This window comes from Phragmites australis, chromosome 14 (assembly GCF_958298935.1).
Source record: "Phragmites australis chromosome 14, lpPhrAust1.1, whole genome shotgun sequence".
Taxonomy (NCBI): Eukaryota; Viridiplantae; Streptophyta; class Magnoliopsida; order Poales; family Poaceae; genus Phragmites; species Phragmites australis.
Window position 1 is genome coordinate 28156502 of NC_084934.1, and position 17206 is coordinate 28173707.

Sequence of the window (17206 nt, forward strand, 5' to 3'; positions counted from 1 at the left end):
TGACTCGTGAGACACACCAGGCAACGCCTCACCGCCGCCGTCCCCGCCGCCGCCGCAGTAGACGGGGTCGGCACGGCACGATGAGGAGCAGCGAGGCCATGGAGCTCCTGGGCTTCCCCCCTTACTCCTGGCCGTCTCCCTCTGAGGTCCGACCTTGATCCCAATCTCTCTCACTGCTCCCCCCGCGAACCTGATTCGTTCTGAGCTGCTTCTGGTTGCGTAGCTCTCGCTCCGCAGCACCAATTTCTGAGCTGCTTCTGGTAGATCTTGGCCAAACCGGGTGAAGGTTGAGGAGATTTTGCCTATGCGCTTCCGATTTTTTTAGTTTCTTCTCCTCACCTTTTTTTATGCAGGTAAAGGCTGCGTATAGAAGAATGGCGATGGAGTCTCATCCTGATCGTTTCCCAACGCATCTTAAATCCCAAGCTGAGTCAAAATTCAAGGAGGTAAGGTAAAATTGTAGCGAAGAGCTTAATATCTCCTTATTGCTTGTTCTTGTTCATCGTGGAATCCCTGTACAAAGGCAGAAACTTTAGCTTGTTTCTCATCTATTTTTTGAGGGAAATACAGAAAGGGAAACCCTTCTATGAAATTGGTGAAAACCAGCATCGAGCAGGCTCGAATGCGGGTGGCGCAGGCGCAACAACGCTCGCTGACCACTGCGCGAGGCACAGCTTCTGCTTGTTTCTCATCTGCACTTATATTTTGGGCGTTATAGAGAGTATCGATGTCATTTTGTATGTTATTCCAGCACTGATAGACTTCTTTAACTGACCAACACAAGGCATTTCTGATCAGAGATGAAAAGCAATACATATTGATATTTCCACATAGATACTACCATTTCCATGTTAGGTGAATTTGAATTAGGTCTATTGCACAAGCATTGCAATCCAATTCCTGACTTTGCTTTTTCCTCCCCTGTAACTACAAATGTACTCTGCAGGTAGCAGAAGCTTATTCTTGTTTGAAGGATGGTATGTTGTTACTCACTCAGATATTCCATACTTGCTTTGTAAAACCTGCAAGCAGTAGGATGCTTACTGTGGTATCATGTCCGCTGATGCGATTGTGTTTCATGCATTGCCGTTTGCAGGAAGAAGATTAGGGAGCAGGATGGAAGGTAAATTAGATTTCATGATTGAAAAATTTAAAGTCTGCTTCTATATAGCTAATGAGATAAACTATTCATGCAGTTCATGTAATGCGGTCTGGTGTTCGGACAGGATGTGGAAGATCAAATAAGACGTTGGTTAAAGCCCCCTTTCTACTTATAATGTTTGCAGCAGTTTCTTTTGGTGCCTTTAGCGCTTCGAGGTAATGCACACTTTGTCTTTTCCATTTTGTTCTTATTTGTATACACATTCTTTTACCTAATCGATGAATTCATTTTGGATTTATGAAGAGCGTATCAACGGCAGAAGGAATTATGCTCCTCTCAGAACCCGTTTCTACCATAGACGAAGACCATTGCTCTTTGTCCATATTCATAAGCTTTCAGTGTTACATTGTACAGATGTAAAACAATCGCGCTTTGAATAAAAGCACCACTGGTATTTGTGGTCTCAGAGCATATGAAATCATATGGTTTTGGTTTCCTATGGTGATCCGGAGTTTCTTGCTGATGCTACCTTCAGTGATCTACCTTTGTTCTAAGATTGCTTCATTATTTGTTTTGGGCAATTTACTTCAACTTGAGCATTGGGGTTATTATATGTAAGATCGGCAGCTAGCAACTAAGGTGTCTAATAACCCACACCTTCTAAATTGCAGGTGACTGAAATTTTGGCAAGCACGCCTCTGACGAGGAAGTTAGCTTTAGGGGGAGGGGAGGGGATTTACCGTTGTTAGGTTAGAGGGAGGCATGCCGGGCGTGGTGGCAGGGGCAGGTCGGTGAGGCGTTGGTGACACTACTGGCTGCGGCGGTAGAGGACCTCCAGATGGACCAGTGCCAGGGCGGAGGGCGAACAACTCAGTGGGGCTGAGTTAGCACGACGGGGACAATAGCTACGGATTCGATAGTGCCGGAGACAAGAGGAGACAGATAGGATGAGGGAGTGAGTTGTTAGCTGAGCTCGCTATTTGCAGAGATGAAGTCCGTTAGGAGGAGGAAGTAACAAGGAGAACCATCATATTTTTATCGGATGGTAAGATTGGTCGACCTAAAAACTAATTATAATCAAAATAAATTTTGCCTCCGTAATCGAGGGAACTGTCAGACTATACCATCGTCAAAGGGGCTGTTTTCAGAGATGCCCATCTGTCCAGCATCTCTCAGCAACGTAGTAAGAATTCAACATTTCACCTGTTGTATTTTGACGAATTACAAAATAAATTAGTCACGAACTTCCCCTGGTTGTACCATCGGGCTAAATATGCACAGAGTGTCCGCACCATATGCAGCTCACAGGAGCAACCAGCGAAGTGACTGACACTGGGACAGAGCCATCACTGGCCACCGCCTCCGTGCCCGTGCGCGCCTCCTCGTCGTCGTCTTGGTTAGGTAGCCGGCGCATTGGAAGATGAGCAGCATCGTGACCGGGTACGGCCTGTCGGTGACGACCTTCCCGCCGGACGGGCGCGGCTTCCAGATCGAGTACGCCGTCGGCATCAGATGCAAGGACGGGTTTTTGTCATGGTCAGCTCATTGCTTCTGCGTCCCATCCAATTGCCGCCGGCGCGACGCAATCGGAGACCCTATCTCGTCCCGCAAGCCCCCGTTGACCAAAGGAGGGGCGGCGGATTGGCGAGGCGTTACATTGGAGGCGCGAACCGCGCGCTTTCGGTGTCCCTGCCGCAGGAGCCGGCGAATCTCCTCTCCTTTGGACAGGAACAGCGAAAAGCGGGTGCTGGTGTTGAGGTGGATGGGCTGGATCTTGCGCTTGCAATGGACGGAAGCTGCGGCGGCCGTCGACGTCGGCGGATCACCGAGAAGCCAAATGGAGGACGGTTTTTTCCAAAAACTTAAAAGGGGAAGAGGGCTTATTTGCAAAATATTGGATCCAAAATAGGGGGTTTTATGAAAAATGTTGGTGATCCCACGCGGGCAGTGCCGCTCACGGTACGTCAGGCGCGCCCACGGGTGGCGCAGCAGCCACGCCACCGTGTGATCCGAGTAGCACGCCTTGACGCAACGGCAACGGCAACGGCCCCGTCCGCAAGTGATCGCAGTAGAGAAGAAAGCAACCCAATTTGACATGGGTAGTTCAGATTTCAGATGTGCAGAAAGTGTGAATATTTCTGACATTGGTAGTTCAGACTCAGATATGCAGAAAGTCTGAATATTTCTGACATGGGTAGTTCAGACTTCAGATGTGCAGAAAGCCTGAATATTTCCTTCTTTCCTTTAGGAAATGCAGAACAGAGGACCCCATTTGCACATGGTAGATATATTGGACACAATCAGATTCATGGTTGAGGATGCCGAGGCTCTACCATCTTGATGCATACCCCAAGAACAGTTTTAAGAGTTGATGTCGAAACACAAATTCTTGATACCGGTAGCAGTCATCAGACAGAGGTGGACCAAATAATGCTACTACCGCGGGACGCGAACAATCCTCAGCGGCGCAGCAGCCCAGCGACGAGCAAAATCGGCATCCGTCTTCAGTTTCCTCTAAAATTTGAACTCGAACGCGTGATTTGAAAGTGTTTAGAGAGCCAAGGATGGGATTAGTATCTCACGACGGTTGATTGGGGGCAGAGTTGCGTCTCATGTTCTGATGGAAGTAAGCAAGACAATTAGACACACAAAAATGCAGCGAAGGTATGTGGGTTTGTTCCGAGACAAAGATCAAAACTTCAGTTAAACAAACAGCGCATTAGGTACCGTTCGCAAATGTGGTAATTCATGGACAATGTGGTTGATTAGCATGATCATCAAGTAAGAAGAGCAGATATTTTCTCAAAAAAGAAGCAAGAAGAGGGTGAAGAAATTCAGTGAACTGGGGACCAAATTTTCAGTTTAACTAGCAGTTCAACTAGTATGACCGTTGTTTAACAACATGATGAAGAAAATGGTATTGTCTTGTACCATTGTGGAGCTCTAGTACGTGCAAAACAATGCAATCCATATGCGTATAACAGCTACAATGTAGATTCAAAAAGTGCAGATTCGCAGAAACATTGTGTCCCTGTAAGTTTAAAACTGAAGTGTTGTGCTTTTATGCAGTATTGGCCTGGTTTGCAAGCAGGTTCTACGTAAGGAGAGCAGATCAAAAAAGCTGCGAGATTAATTCAGGACCACTTGAAGAAGATGAACGACAAGATGCAGTCAAGAGCATTAGTTCCTGTATGATGGATACCACATAGTCATTGTTCATTTTCATAAAGAACTTTCAGTTAGCTGTTTGCGTGCCGCGGTTACTGAATTGTCTGAATATGTTTCAGACCAAACACATGTAAACCTGATTCTTTCTTTCGGGAAGATCGGGATGAACCTTGTAAACGTTTTTGACCAAGCTTTTCGTGGATCCTTAATAAAAGGAGACACAGGGGATTTCCCTTGGTCGAAAAAAAAAAGCTCCCCACGGTGGGCTAGACCGAGTTGTCAGAGCTAGCCCGAGTTGTCAGGATGGAGAGCGAGGAGAAGCGAAAGGCAACGCTAGCTCCAAACGCGACGACCAAGGGAGGTCCACCGCCGGCAAGGGGACCGAATACAGCAGGCGGATCTGGGGTTCGGCCCCGCCAGTTGGTCCTCCCGCCTACCTCGTCAACTGCGCTCAGGCATGTAACCCTTACGGTATTAGCCCAAGGAGTTGATCTTGACCCAATCCCTGTCCCTCATGGAGAGGGCGGCAATAATTCGGCAGCCACGACTGGCAATGCGGTGGGGGCAAGAGGTGCCTCGGATGCATGCTTATCGCTGGGGGCCGAAGTTCCGATGGTCGCGGCGCTAGCGAGGCAGGGACCTACCCCTCTCCAAGGGGTGCCGTTGCCGAACAAGACAACATGCGTGGATCTGTTGCGCACTTACTCCTCATGCCCGATCCAAGATGGGATCCTTCGCCGGCTGAGGGAGGGATCAGGGGAGATTTCGACGCAACCGCAATGGCTGATGAAGGAGAAGCGCGCTCATCTAGCAAAGGTAATCAAACAACATCTATTCTAGTCTCCTTCGTCGTATGAGGAATTATGTGCTTTGGGTGATGTACCGCGGGTCCTGGACAGTGCAAGTATGGAGGGGGTGCGGCGGGCTTCGCCTAAATCTCTGGCTGGCGATCTTGCTGGCGGGAAAAGCGACGCCACCGCTATCGTCGTGGTTAGGGCTTGGGACAAATCCCTTAGGCCAGGTTCAAAGAGTTACGACCCAAGTGATCGGGAGCCTATCTCAGCCAAGTTCTGTTTAGGCAAAAAGCCCACCTCAGCCCAATAGATCTTTGACCGCGATGGCTAGTTACTCCCACCTAAATATCTTCGCCCACTCCTCCCGTCTGGTGCCGCACGCCTGGATCTGGATCCCCAAATCCACCAGACATTTAGAGATAGGGTTTCCTACCTCTACTGAGGACATCTAGCGATTTGGGGCGAGAAAGGTGAAGCCCCTCGATCTCCCTCCACCGCTGGAAGCCTCGTTCGCGCAAGTGGTCAAGAGGGGGCCTATGGCGCGGCGACAAGACCAAGATCAGGGAAGACCTTAGGGGAAGAGAAGGTCGGAGGAGAGTTGGATGGATGATGATGATCTCCTGGCTGGAGATCTACACAGAGAATGAGATCTCCATCACAAGCTTCAACAGGGGCTTTGGGGTACATAACGAGAAAGGAGGCTCGCATAACCACATGAGAGATGCGACCCACTCTCGGGGCCATGGTGGCCAAGGAGGTGGGTTCGTTGATTCAAGACCTCAGACTGGCCATGGAGGCTGGGGATCTGGTGGTTCAGACCACAGATCTGATTTGGGTGGTGCTGATACACAGGGTAAACAAAAGGGACGGCATGAACGCAGATCTATGGACTGGCAGCAGCAATGGGGGCAGAATCACCAAGGATTCAAAGGTAAACGATCCAAACTTCCTAAACCTGCAGAAAAGATTAGGTGTTTAGATGCCAACAGGATGGCCACCATCAAGCTGATTGCATCAAGAAACCATCCTGCTACAAATGCAAGCAGACCGACCACATGGCGGTGGACTGTGCCACCGGATGTGGCAAAACGAGGAAGATCCAAATGTATGGGTTCGCCACAACTAATATTGGGTTCTACTCGATCCACATCCCAGTTGAGAAGACTCAGATGTTCCAAACCACTAGGTTGCTGTCTATCCTCACGGGTGAGGCCACAACACAGAAGATTGAAGCCGAGCTCAAACACCTTATAGACCCCAAATAGGCTTGGAAAGTTAGATAGCTTGATGCCAATAAATTTATGGTTGTCTTTCCCACTAAAGAGTCTCTCACAACTTTTACTAGATTCAATTCTGCGGAGCTAGCCTTACATAACTTGAAGGTCAAGATTAGTACCCATGGAAAGGATCCAGATATTACTGATATTCTGAAATCAACCAGGATAAAAATCTATGGGATCCCTACTTTTGCTGTAACACCCTGAATTTTAGCATATAAACATATAGCAAAATTCGCTTCAAATTAAAACTTTTTTTCTAATTATTAAACTAGTATAAAATCAAAGAAGTATATATTTGATATATATATACTCGTATGTATATATTCAAATATATTATTTTGGGCTAAATATTTCAGAAAACACCAAGTTAATTTCTAAATAAATTGTTGCAATGAATTGATCATATGCATTTTGGTTTATTGGTTCTTCTGGTTCTTTGCGTGGTGATTCGAATTGAATGTCTCTCAAATTCGAATCTCAATCTTTACTCTTTTCAACTCAAATACAAATCGAATTCAGTTCTCCTGAATTCAAACATCTCTTAAATCCCGAAGCTTCAAGTATGAATCTTTCTCCTAATTCAAATACCCTTATTTGAATTAATGCCAAACTCAGATTCAAATACTCCTATTTGAGTTTAATCCTATATACCTCAAATCCATTTTCAATCGAACCTTCGTCGATTTCCTATTCGAATGCAAATTCAAATCGTTCATAATGTATTCAAATACCTTCCCGTTCAATCGCTTCACGAATCCATTTTCAGTTCAAATCATCATTCCAACATAATATCCATTTTCAATTTGAACTCATTTTGAATTACACAATTCAATTCAATTCAATCATTCAAATTGAATTGCTATAAATCTATTTTGAATCCAAGTACAATCATCGAATCATCACACTCTCGATTCCAAATTCGAATTCCTTTATTCGAATCTTTACAAATCCAATTTACAATTCAAATACAATTGATATCTCTCACATCTCTCTTTCTCTCCAGCACCCATGCCGGCCACCACTCTTTCTAGCTCCTTCCTCTCTCTCTCTCTCCCTGCAAAGATCACACCGGCCACCGCAAGCCCATCCCCATGCCCTGCTCTCTCCCGTTCCTTCCACTGGATGGCAAACTCCATCTTCTCCTCCCTCTCCCTTCTCAAGCAAGCTTCTCCACACACATATATGCATGCACAAAGCACAGCAGCAACACATTCCTTGCTCCTCTCTCACACGAGCATACATACACGCAAACAAGCATACATACACACATGCAGCAGCGCAACCACAGCACTCACGCGCAGCAGTAGCTCGCCGCTACGAGTGACCTTCCTGAGCCGGCCTCCCTTGCTCCTCTGTGTTGCGCCGCCATGGCACCGTCCTGCCATCGCCGAGCCGCTTCCCGTCGCCATGCACGCCGTCAAGGGACGTCACACCCGCGTCCTCACAGTGAGCACCACGGTCACCCTCCTCCTCTCTCCCCGCACCGTCGCGCTCAACTCCAACGTGTTAGAGTTAATCTTGTTGTTTTATTTTTTTTGTCTATCATGTTTAGTCGTGTCCAGGATAGTTAGGGTGTGGTTGCATAGCGTAGAGTCGATCAACTGAAGTGTAGCACGGAGCGCGTGCGTAGTCCGCGGATCGACGCGTCGACAGATGTGTGCACGCACTGCTTGAAGTCAGGTGTGTGGAAGAGGTCAGCACGGGCATGCAGGAAAGAGTGGAGTGATCCTACATGCACGTCAGATCGTGGAGTTTCATGCACACATGGCCTGGAGTCCAGGAGAGATGGGCGAGTCAAGAGGTGGGTGTTGTGGCTCACCGTGTGTGTACGTGTCTAGCATGCAACTGATCAGTTCGGCTCTGTTCGGTTCATGCGGCAAGTGCGCAATCAGCCGAACGGCCAGGGTGATCAGCAGGTGTGTGTGCTAGTCTTTAAATACGGGTCCATGTATTCGTGTTAAGGTGTGTGTGGTGAAAGTGAAGTGAAAAAGAGGGCGCTAGTGTGCAGAGCCAAAAAAAACTCCTAGTCTGTACCCATGGTTCTTATGCGCAAGTGACTTGTTTTCTTCCGTTAGCCTCATCCTCATAGTGCAAAACCACCGTGTGAGTGCTAGAGAGTGTGATCTTTAGAGCTGGGCCAACACACCGCGCCGTCTTGGCAGCTCGGCCACGTCCAGCCAGTGCGCCGTGCCGCCTCCGACCCGCGCCTCCCGCGCCGCGCACCCGTGCACGCCGCCGTAGCGCAGCGCCGCCCTCGAGCCGTTGGTCTGCGCCGCGCAGCGCCACCCGCGTGCGCACTGCCCCGGTCAGCAGCCACTTCTGCTCGGCCGCCGTCCAGACCGCCGCCCGTTCGGTCGCGCCCCTCGGCACCGTCCCGGCGCGCTGAGCCGCCCGGCCTCCTCCCGTGCGCCGCTGGTGTGCGCACGTTCTCCGGCCGCCACCGTCTTCCCCGGCCCTTCTTCCTCCTTCCCCGCACACCGCCCTCTGTGCCGCGCCGCTCGCACAAGCGCCTCCGCGCCGCCGCTCAGCCCGCGCCGCGTCGGGCCGTCGTGCGTGCCGTGCCCGGCCTCCTCTCTCCGGCCCCGCCACCCGGAGTCGCCTTCACAAGCACCCTCGGCTCACCCCTCTTCGGCTCCTCCTTCTCTTCGGTCGCCGCCCCCGCGCGCCTTCGCTGGCCCACAGCGCTGGCCCGTGCCGCGCCTCCCTCCGCCGGCCACCACCATCCGGCCGCCCCTCACTCCACCTCTCACTGTGCCACACGGGCAGAGGCCGGTGAACCCTCTCTCTCTCGTGCCCTCTCTGCCTCCACTCCAGCGCCCCCGGCCACCTCCACGGCCGCTCGCCAGCCGCCCCGCCCGGCCGGCCACCTCCCTTCTCGCCGCCCTCTCCCCCCCTCTCTCTTCCCGCTGTGAGTCTCGCGCCCGCACAGGAGAAGCCCGGCCGGCCTTATCCACTGCTCAGGCTAGCGTGTCCACCGGCCTTGGTCCGTGGTGGACCGGTCACTGGTGCTCCCCTTTGGTCCACAGCCGATGCACTGAGTCCACACGAATCTGGTTCACGGTGAACTCCCCTCACATTCTCCCTCCGGTTCATGAATTCCGTAGACCAAGTTCTCGAAACAGTAGTCTTTTTTAATTTCCAGGATTTTCCTTTTTCGCAAATCTTTCGACGTCCGTAATTCATCCGTTTCAACTCCGATTTTGGCGATTCTTTCGCCGATATTCCTCTAAAATCATAATCTATCTTCTGGCCAAATCTAGTAATTTTTGGAGTTCGTTTATCTTCTCATCCGGCAATTATTTTCGTGCCGCGGTGTTTAATCTGGATTTAGATTTTCTTTTTTAATAAATAAAGTGAGTTAGATAATTTCATAAAAATGTTTAGGTTGTAATCGTAGATTAATCACTTATGATAATCTATCTTAAGTGTAGATTAATCATCATATGATTTAAAGGGGTAGTTTTTAGATTAATCTTTTAATTAATGTTGCAATGTATTGTTATTTCATGTGATAGTTTATAAATTAATCTTAGTATGCTTAATGATAAATTAATCCGTGTAGCTGTTAAATAAATAAATACATGTTAATAGAATATGATAGAATAATTTAACATCGGTGATTAGTTAATTGAATACTCTTTTAGTAATTTATTAATGAGATTCAAAGAATAGATTAACCTAATTAATTAATTACCTATATGTTTTTATGATAGCAATAAATATAACTTAATTAGTGTGGAAATTAAACAACACTAGGTAATTAAGATTAATCACTAAATAACTATGTTTAGTGCTATAGATTAGAATATTTAATCTCCACACTTAAGCACAGATATTTATCTAGAGTTATACTTACGTATATATGTATGCATGCTCACATACATATAGATATAAGTATTACATATATATTCATACATGTACACGTGCACTCACCTACACGTAGAATCTCTAATTGTCGTCTCCGGTAGTTAATCTAATAAATATTCACCTAGTTAATCGTGATTTGTTCAGGTTTTCTCTTAAGTTGATAAAATAACTAGGATAATAGCTTAGCCTAGCTTCGCTAGATGATCCCGCTATTCTCTGTGTATTAGTTTCGTATTGATTAGAGTTGCCGATCGTCTTTTGCTAGGCTTAGCTTTCATCGTTTTCTCCGTCGTTCTTCTTTCGCTTGGGTATTTCATTAGTTTTGTTTTGGTGTTCATTTGCTTAGTCGTTGTGCGTTTTTATCGTTAATATGTGTAGACTCGAAGTCAAGGTTCTAAGAAAGAACGCGAGAAAGAAACTGAAGGGAAGATCCAATGATGAAGAAGAACCCCGGGAAACTCAAGAGACAAGACCAATCTTGAATTAACCCTTCAAGAAGGCAAGTCCTATCTCCTTAATCATACTGAACCTATGCTTTCAAATAATATACATAATCAACTAAAATCGAACTTATTATCTCATATACTATATATTGCGTTTTCTTTCAAAGTACTTGTAGTAGTTAATCCTATCAACATTGTCCTGCTTTACATGTCATTATCCAGAATACATATCACCCTAAGAATATTTGTTGTTAAATATATTAACAATAGGCGACGTCTTGATATCTAGCATGTTTAGGATTAAATACATCTTCTCGGAGATGTCGCTTTTAGAATACGTCTCCTCATAGATAAGCCAGCAAATGAAGCTCCAGCTGATGTTCTGTGATCTTTAACAATGAACGTGTTTTACAGAAACAGAGCATTTCCCAGCTAAACAGTGGTGGTTGGTTGTAAAATGTTCTGAAGTTTGAATGTTTGTTTTCTCCAGGAAATGCTGGAGACCGTTCATATCAGCCGAGATCTTTCTGCAAATCAGTGGTGATTGCTAGGGATGCAAATGGTTATTCAATAGGTAATTCTGGGTTAGCACTTAGTTCATTTTTTGCTTAACTTAATTGGGTGGAGTGAATCTTTAGTTAAATTTTTTTAGTTTTGGATCGATTCAATAACCCAAAAAATACAAAACTTACATCCGTAATTGCTCAAGAATTGGTACCCGCTTAAATGGCACTTAATACAGTTCGAAGTTCTGTTTTCGGTTTTTGCTCCAGACTACCTAATGCCTGCTCTCAGGGCATTCCATGTATGCAACTGACGAAAACATGAATTCGTTTTTGGCCAAAATGGACCCAAGCGTTGCAGAGACAAACTGAAAATAGACTGCAATAAACATAGATTGGTGCCTGAAATGCTGTAAAAAAGATCGATGACCCACCATCTGCCGTGCAGACAACCACCGCTGGTATTTGTGATTTCAGCGCATGTCAAATGATATGGTTTTGGTTTCCTGATCTTCCCTGTCTGTGATAATCTGGGGCTTCTTGTTGATGCTACCTTCAATGATCGACCTTCGTTCTAAGATTGCTTCATCTATTTGTTTCGCGGGCAAACCTTACTTCGACTTGAGCATTGTGGTTACTCTAGGCAAGATCGGCAGCTAGAAAACTAACGTGTATAATAATCAAGACAGCATCTCAGCAACGTAGTAAAAAGTCAACATTTCCCCAGCTGTACAATCGAGCTAAATATGCAGAGTGCGCTCACACGTAGAGGTGCGACTTGGGCCGGGCTGAATTAGGATGACGATTTGGCACGGCCTATGACACGAGAAAAATTAGGCTGGCCAGTACAACATGGACATGCACAGCTCGGCTCAGGCACGACCTGGTACTAATAAGCATGATTCTTGCAAAGTTATTGGTTAGTGATTGGGACATATTATCATTGACGATGGATTAAGCTAATACAAGTGTCCGGTAGTTGGGCACTTCACTGGTCTCATAACATTTTATCTAAATCTCTCATTATGTCATTTATCAATTGAGGTAAGTGAGTCTTACGTATATTTACGAATAGATGAAAGTTTGTTTACTGGTTGCCAATTATGTTCATGCATGTCCCTGTTCATCAAGCATAACAATCCTGTTATGACATTTAGATCGAACCCTCGACGATGCCTAATCATACAGCAACAACTGTATATGAATTTACAAATGTGAGGGTAATGACTGAACCAGCACAACATGACTAAGCGGGCCAAGTATACTCGGCACGAGGAACAATGGGGCGGTGCCAGCCCGACCCCGCTCAAGTCCCACCTCTACTCACGCTGTGCCACTCACACAACAAGATGTCAAACAAAGCATCTAGCTGAATCAGCAACCGTGAAACTCGCATGCAGCAACAGGGCAACCAAAGCATTCAGCAACCATTAATTAATTCACAAGAAACACAATAGTTAACCGTAGCATTACAAGACACACCCCACCATCTATGGTAGGAAGCAAATAAAATGCCGAAAGGCAATAGCTGAACTCCAACCTTCCTCAACAGAGGCAGCCAACAGTAGGTAACCTTGCAAACCAACAGCATAATTATGTCACGAAAGCAACTTAGTACGCATTTCAGACTATGTTGCCATGCATCAAAAGCCATAGCAGATGTAGGTTGTGAATTCGAAGACCAGATAACATCAATTATCCAAGCCACTGGGAATTCGCTGAACTATACATGTTCAGTCCATCCATGTGCGCTTCAATATCGAGAGTCCAAAGCTTCACTGAACGGCTTAATAGCAGAACCTCTGCTGCTACCATGGAAGATTTCCTTGAAATCAACTCCTTAAATTTTGAGCATACTTTTTAGATCAACTGCGTAAAACGAGAACAGATCATAACCACCAACATCAGGCGTTGTTACACTGCCTGAACAAAAGACAATAGTCCTGCACCGCTTTATGTTATCGATTGCAGAATCATCTTGGCGCCGCAACTGTCACTCATAACAATAGCCGCAACCTGAGCTACCCGTCCGAGTTCTCAGAACAGAGCCAATAGTATATTGACAGATTGACTCCCACTACAACAGAACAAGTCTTAGACTTCTTACTATTTTACTTGCACCATGATATTCTATGTCTAGAATATTTCATGTTCATGAAAAAAAACTTGGCAAAATGTAGATAAACCACCATTGCACCCACCACCAGAACCTCAAAGCGGCCATCCAATATGAGCAGACAAATGCACCAATGCTAAGCTTTTCCACCAGCATTTGCAGTAGCATCAACCACTATTAGGTTAAACGACAATGGCTGCCAGCCTGAAGAATGGGGCACAAACCACTTTTTTGTGTTGATTATGATATTCAAAACCTGAAGAACTTCAGCAAGGGCAAGATTTTTCAGGCATGCTTTCTTTAAGAGAGTTGCAGCTTGATACCTACGAGCAAAGAAATATTGCAACAATATAAACACATTAAAGAAAAATATGGAGAGAAAAAAAACGAAAAAAAACTCAACGCAACCTCACCTGGATTGAGAATCCTTTATTGCAGAATAGCCAGGGGTAGAAGATACGAATCTATGAACAGCGTGAAGCGTTTCTTTTGGGTATTTTGCATTATCGTCCATTATATTCACGCATTTCCAGAGATTTTCGTTTTTCCCAAGAAAGAATGGCATTTTTCCTAACTTTTTCATGACAACAGCTTGCTGCTGCATGGCAAGTTGAAGAGCCTTCTTAACATCAAAATTTGGTAGATTAGCATTTCCGTAACATATACAATCTGCTATATTCTGTTCTGTTGGGGGAATCTTCTCAGTCTTCAATACTTCCAAAGCATCTAGGATATATCTTACAAGACCTTGAGAGTCAGAAGATGGCTGAGGACATCCCAGGTTGGCTCCCCACTGTCCAGTGTTTTGCATGTTGCTAGACATGTTAGGCGGAGTTGGATGTCTGTAAGTATAATCACCGTAACCAGGCTGAACAATATGAGAAGGACCAGGATGGTTTGGATGGTAGTTGACGTTCAAACGTTGATTATCATGAATTCCTCTGGGGTATTCAGAAATATTGAGCTGACTCATATCAGGATAGTTAATTGATGGTCCATGATAAGGTGTGCCACTTGGCCAGGATTGCAATGGTGCAGTAGGAATACCATTATGCCCAGCTGGTGGTGGACATGAGTTGCTTCTATGTGAATTTGATGCTTGAAAATTGCCAGATCCACTGTGAGGACGATGATTCACTGGACTATGTGGTTTTGGTGGCTGAGAGGATTGGGGTTTCTGGTATTTGGGATGACAATGGCTAGTCGCAGTGACAAAATCAGGAGCACCATTTTTAGCTGCAGACTCGGTTGACACACCAGGCTTTTTACCATGGTAGAAGTCATCACGAGCACTCTTTTGATGGGAATGAGCTGATTTTGCAGGCTTTTTGAACTGGGAAAAGGGCTGAGTTTTTGGTGTACTCGATTGGTTCACCTTTGCCCCATCATGCAATTCAGAACTTGGTAATGACGATGATGGCGGAATATGAGATTGATTTGGCTGGCTAGCAGTGCTTCCTTTAGAACTATCAGCAACACCATCAACTGAATTTTCCTCATTGTTTACTGGCTTAGATACATTATCCGTCTGGTATTTCCGAGGTTGCCTCACTTTATATTGTTTATCTCCCTTTTCATTACCAGCTTTTTGCTGATCAAACTGAATGCTATTCTGCACTTCTGGAGTTGTGTCTGAAGAATCTGAAACCATGTTCTTCAATGCATCCAAATCGTCAACACTGCCATTTGCTGTGCTACTTATGTATGGTGACTCTCCTAGTGGTGGTGCCCCAGCCACAAGGCTTTTCCATAGCCAAACATCTTTAGCTGCAGCAGTAAGTGCTTGAGATACATTTGGAGGTTGTGCTAGTAGAATATTATACTGCTTCATTTTAAGCTTATGAAGGGCATTTGAGAAGTCCCGATCACCCGATATTAGCAAATAATTTGCTGGTGGAGGGTTATCAATGGCCCAGAATAGCATGTCAACTAAGATCTTCTTATCACTTGCATCTTTGATGCCTGCCAATTGTTAGAAGAAACCAGAAACATCAGTTGACAACATTCAGCCATCACATAGAGGGATAGAAAGATGTTATAACATTCAGTGATTAAAAAGGTGCAGATGTATGAGAGTTACAGAAAAACTTCTTGAATATACCAAGCTTCTGGTATGCAAGATATGTTCATAATGAGGTTTGGAAACAGATGACAATAAACACATAGCTGTGTCATGTCCGCTAAACAATTGCCAGAGAAATATCATAGGCACAAACATATAGTGGTGATGGACTCATTCTTCAACGCAAAAGAAATATCATCAGGATAGCAAATGCTAACTAAGACAGTAACAATGATTCACTCATTACTCAATAAAGAAAACGGCACCTCATAAGAATAAACATCATGCCATTGACAATTACCACACATGCTTGTAATCAACCCTTACCAATTCAAATACTTGATAAATCCTAGAAAAATCCAAATAAATTTTGGTTTAAAATGACACAGAAGCCAAAGACTAGTGGTTGTGAAGAAACAATTAGCTTAGCAATTGCAATGAATGGTAAGTTTTCTTTACAGGTACATCAAAACGAGTAAGAGATGCATGGCATATAATCAACCATTCCAAAAGGAACGTATTCTTTTGACTCTGTGCGCTCCTATCTACAGCTTTGACAATAAACTGTTGCTGTTATATATTGGCAACCATAAAATTGTGATATTACACCAAAAAACAGGGGAGCCTATACGACACTGAAATTTTATCCCTGAAACAAAAATGATTCTTCCGGTGTGCACTGGTTAACAAAATTCCACAGATTCTACATAGGAATACTTAGCATTTAAGTCCACAGGAGCACACAATGCATCCAAGGGTCAACAAAATAAGCCACAGAAACTATACGTTCTCATTTTCTCTTTCTTGTTGTGTTTTAATTTTTTTCTTCTTAAGATAATATTGCGAGTAATCAAAACCATTTCAAAAACACTATACCATGATAACAATCAGCCTCCTTCACTACACTTATCAAAGGAAAAAAAATACAACTATTGGAACTTTCAAAATCATATCACACAAATATAATCACAGTCAAATTAATAGCAAGTCCATGAACAATAGCAAACAAACACAACAGAGTCCACGGGCACGATCACACCTGAAGACCCCCTTCAAATATCACCTCGCCCCCGTCATCACATCAAGAGAACACAAATGTGTAGAACCCTACAGAACAAACCAAAACGTCCAACATCACAAACCCTAAATCGATCACTTTCCCCACCCACACCATCAACACCACAGCAACCCTGCCAAAGCCAGCATAGTCCGCAAGCCTAAAAAGTATGATCCATCAGATGAAGCGCACCTCCAAAAAAGAAACTTCCAAACATTAAGATTTCACTACTATCCTGAAGTATTACAACAGATCCACCAAATTGAAGTAAACCGAAGCATCGAGAGCGAAAAGTTGCAGCAACCGATCTGTTCAGTTCGGAGGCAATCGGAACGGCGCGACTCGCATGCATTGGCAAGGGGTCAATGGATCAACTCGACAGGAGCAATTAGGGAGCAAGCGGGGGTGGTTTGGGAGTACGGCGGGGTGGTTGGGCCGTACCGGCGGGGACGTGGTTGAGGGCGATGCCGGTGCTGGAGAGGGCGTACTGGACGTGCTGGGGGACGCAGTTGGTGTCCCCGTAGGCGGAGATGGTGATTGGGCCGGTGTAGCCGGCGGCGGCGAGGGCGGAGGTCATGTTCTGGACGATGAGGTGGGGGTCGCTGCCACGGGGGACATGGCAGTTCTCGATGTCCCACCACACCGAGGTCTTCACCGTTGCGTACTCCCCCATCGCCGCCGCCGCCGCCGCCACCGCCTGCCCCGATTTCACCGGCGGAGAAATGGGGTTGGGTTTTCTTTTATGGTTTGATACGGCGGCGAGGTGGCTTCGGAAGCAACGTATTGTTTGCTTTGTTTTAAAAAGCGTTACAAT

General features: G+C 45.6%; 3 protein-coding genes across 3 annotated transcripts; 2 read left to right on the forward strand and 1 right to left on the reverse strand.

Moving 5' to 3' along the window:
* The first annotated feature begins 9 nt into the window (after nt 1-9).
* Nucleotides 10-1597, forward strand: LOC133890156 (uncharacterized). The gene is made up of 6 exons (XM_062330606.1): nt 10-146; nt 354-446; nt 947-977; nt 1097-1123; nt 1197-1317; nt 1406-1597. Exons 1-6 carry the CDS (start codon nt 81-83, stop codon nt 1458-1460), a joined length of 393 nt encoding a protein of 130 aa, XP_062186590.1. The 5' UTR covers nt 10-80; the 3' UTR covers nt 1461-1597.
* Nucleotides 1598-5806: 4209 nt separating this feature from the next.
* On the forward strand, nt 5807-11412 carry LOC133890397 (uncharacterized). The gene is made up of 4 exons (XM_062330781.1): nt 5807-5995; nt 8586-9404; nt 10590-10710; nt 11145-11412. Exons 1-3 carry the CDS (start codon nt 5807-5809, stop codon nt 10647-10649), a joined length of 1068 nt encoding a protein of 355 aa, XP_062186765.1. The 3' UTR covers nt 10650-10710; nt 11145-11412.
* A 1150-nt stretch (nt 11413-12562) lies between these two features.
* Nucleotides 12563-17206, reverse strand: LOC133890065 (uncharacterized). The gene is made up of 3 exons (XM_062330502.1): nt 16834-17206; nt 13687-15235; nt 12563-13596 (listed from the first exon to the last, which is right to left on the reverse strand). Exons 1-3 carry the CDS (start codon nt 17063-17065, stop codon nt 13410-13412), a joined length of 1968 nt encoding a protein of 655 aa, XP_062186486.1. The 5' UTR covers nt 17066-17206; the 3' UTR covers nt 12563-13409.

Bases quoted from the DNA above. Each gene is read 5' to 3' on its own strand.
- LOC133890156 (XM_062330606.1), top strand. From the start codon at position 81: ATGAGGAGCAGCGAGGCCATGGAGCTCCTGGGCTTCCCCCCTTACTCC. The intron at 147-353 runs GTCCGACCTTGA...TTTTTTATGCAG, and splicing joins CCTGGCCGTCTCCCTCTGAG to GTAAAGGCTGCGTATAGAAG. The intron at 1,318-1,405 runs GTAATGCACACT...GGATTTATGAAG, and splicing joins GGTGCCTTTAGCGCTTCGAG to AGCGTATCAACGGCAGAAGG.
- LOC133890397 (XM_062330781.1), top strand. From the start codon at position 5,807: ATGGTGGCCAAGGAGGTGGGTTCGTTGATTCAAGACCTCAGACTGGCC. The intron at 5,996-8,585 runs GTAAACGATCCA...ACGCCGCCGTAG, and splicing joins GAATCACCAAGGATTCAAAG to CGCAGCGCCGCCCTCGAGCC. The intron at 9,405-10,589 runs GTGAACTCCCCT...TAATATGTGTAG, and splicing joins CCACACGAATCTGGTTCACG to ACTCGAAGTCAAGGTTCTAA.
- LOC133890065 (XM_062330502.1), bottom strand. From the start codon at position 17,065: ATGGGGGAGTACGCAACGGTGAAGACCTCGGTGTGGTGGGACATCGAG. The intron at 15,236-16,833 runs GTACGGCCCAAC...AACAATTGGCAG, and splicing joins CCTCAACCACGTCCCCGCCG to GCATCAAAGATGCAAGTGAT. The intron at 13,597-13,686 runs GTGAGGTTGCGT...CTTTGCTCGTAG, and splicing joins ATAAAGGATTCTCAATCCAG to GTATCAAGCTGCAACTCTCT.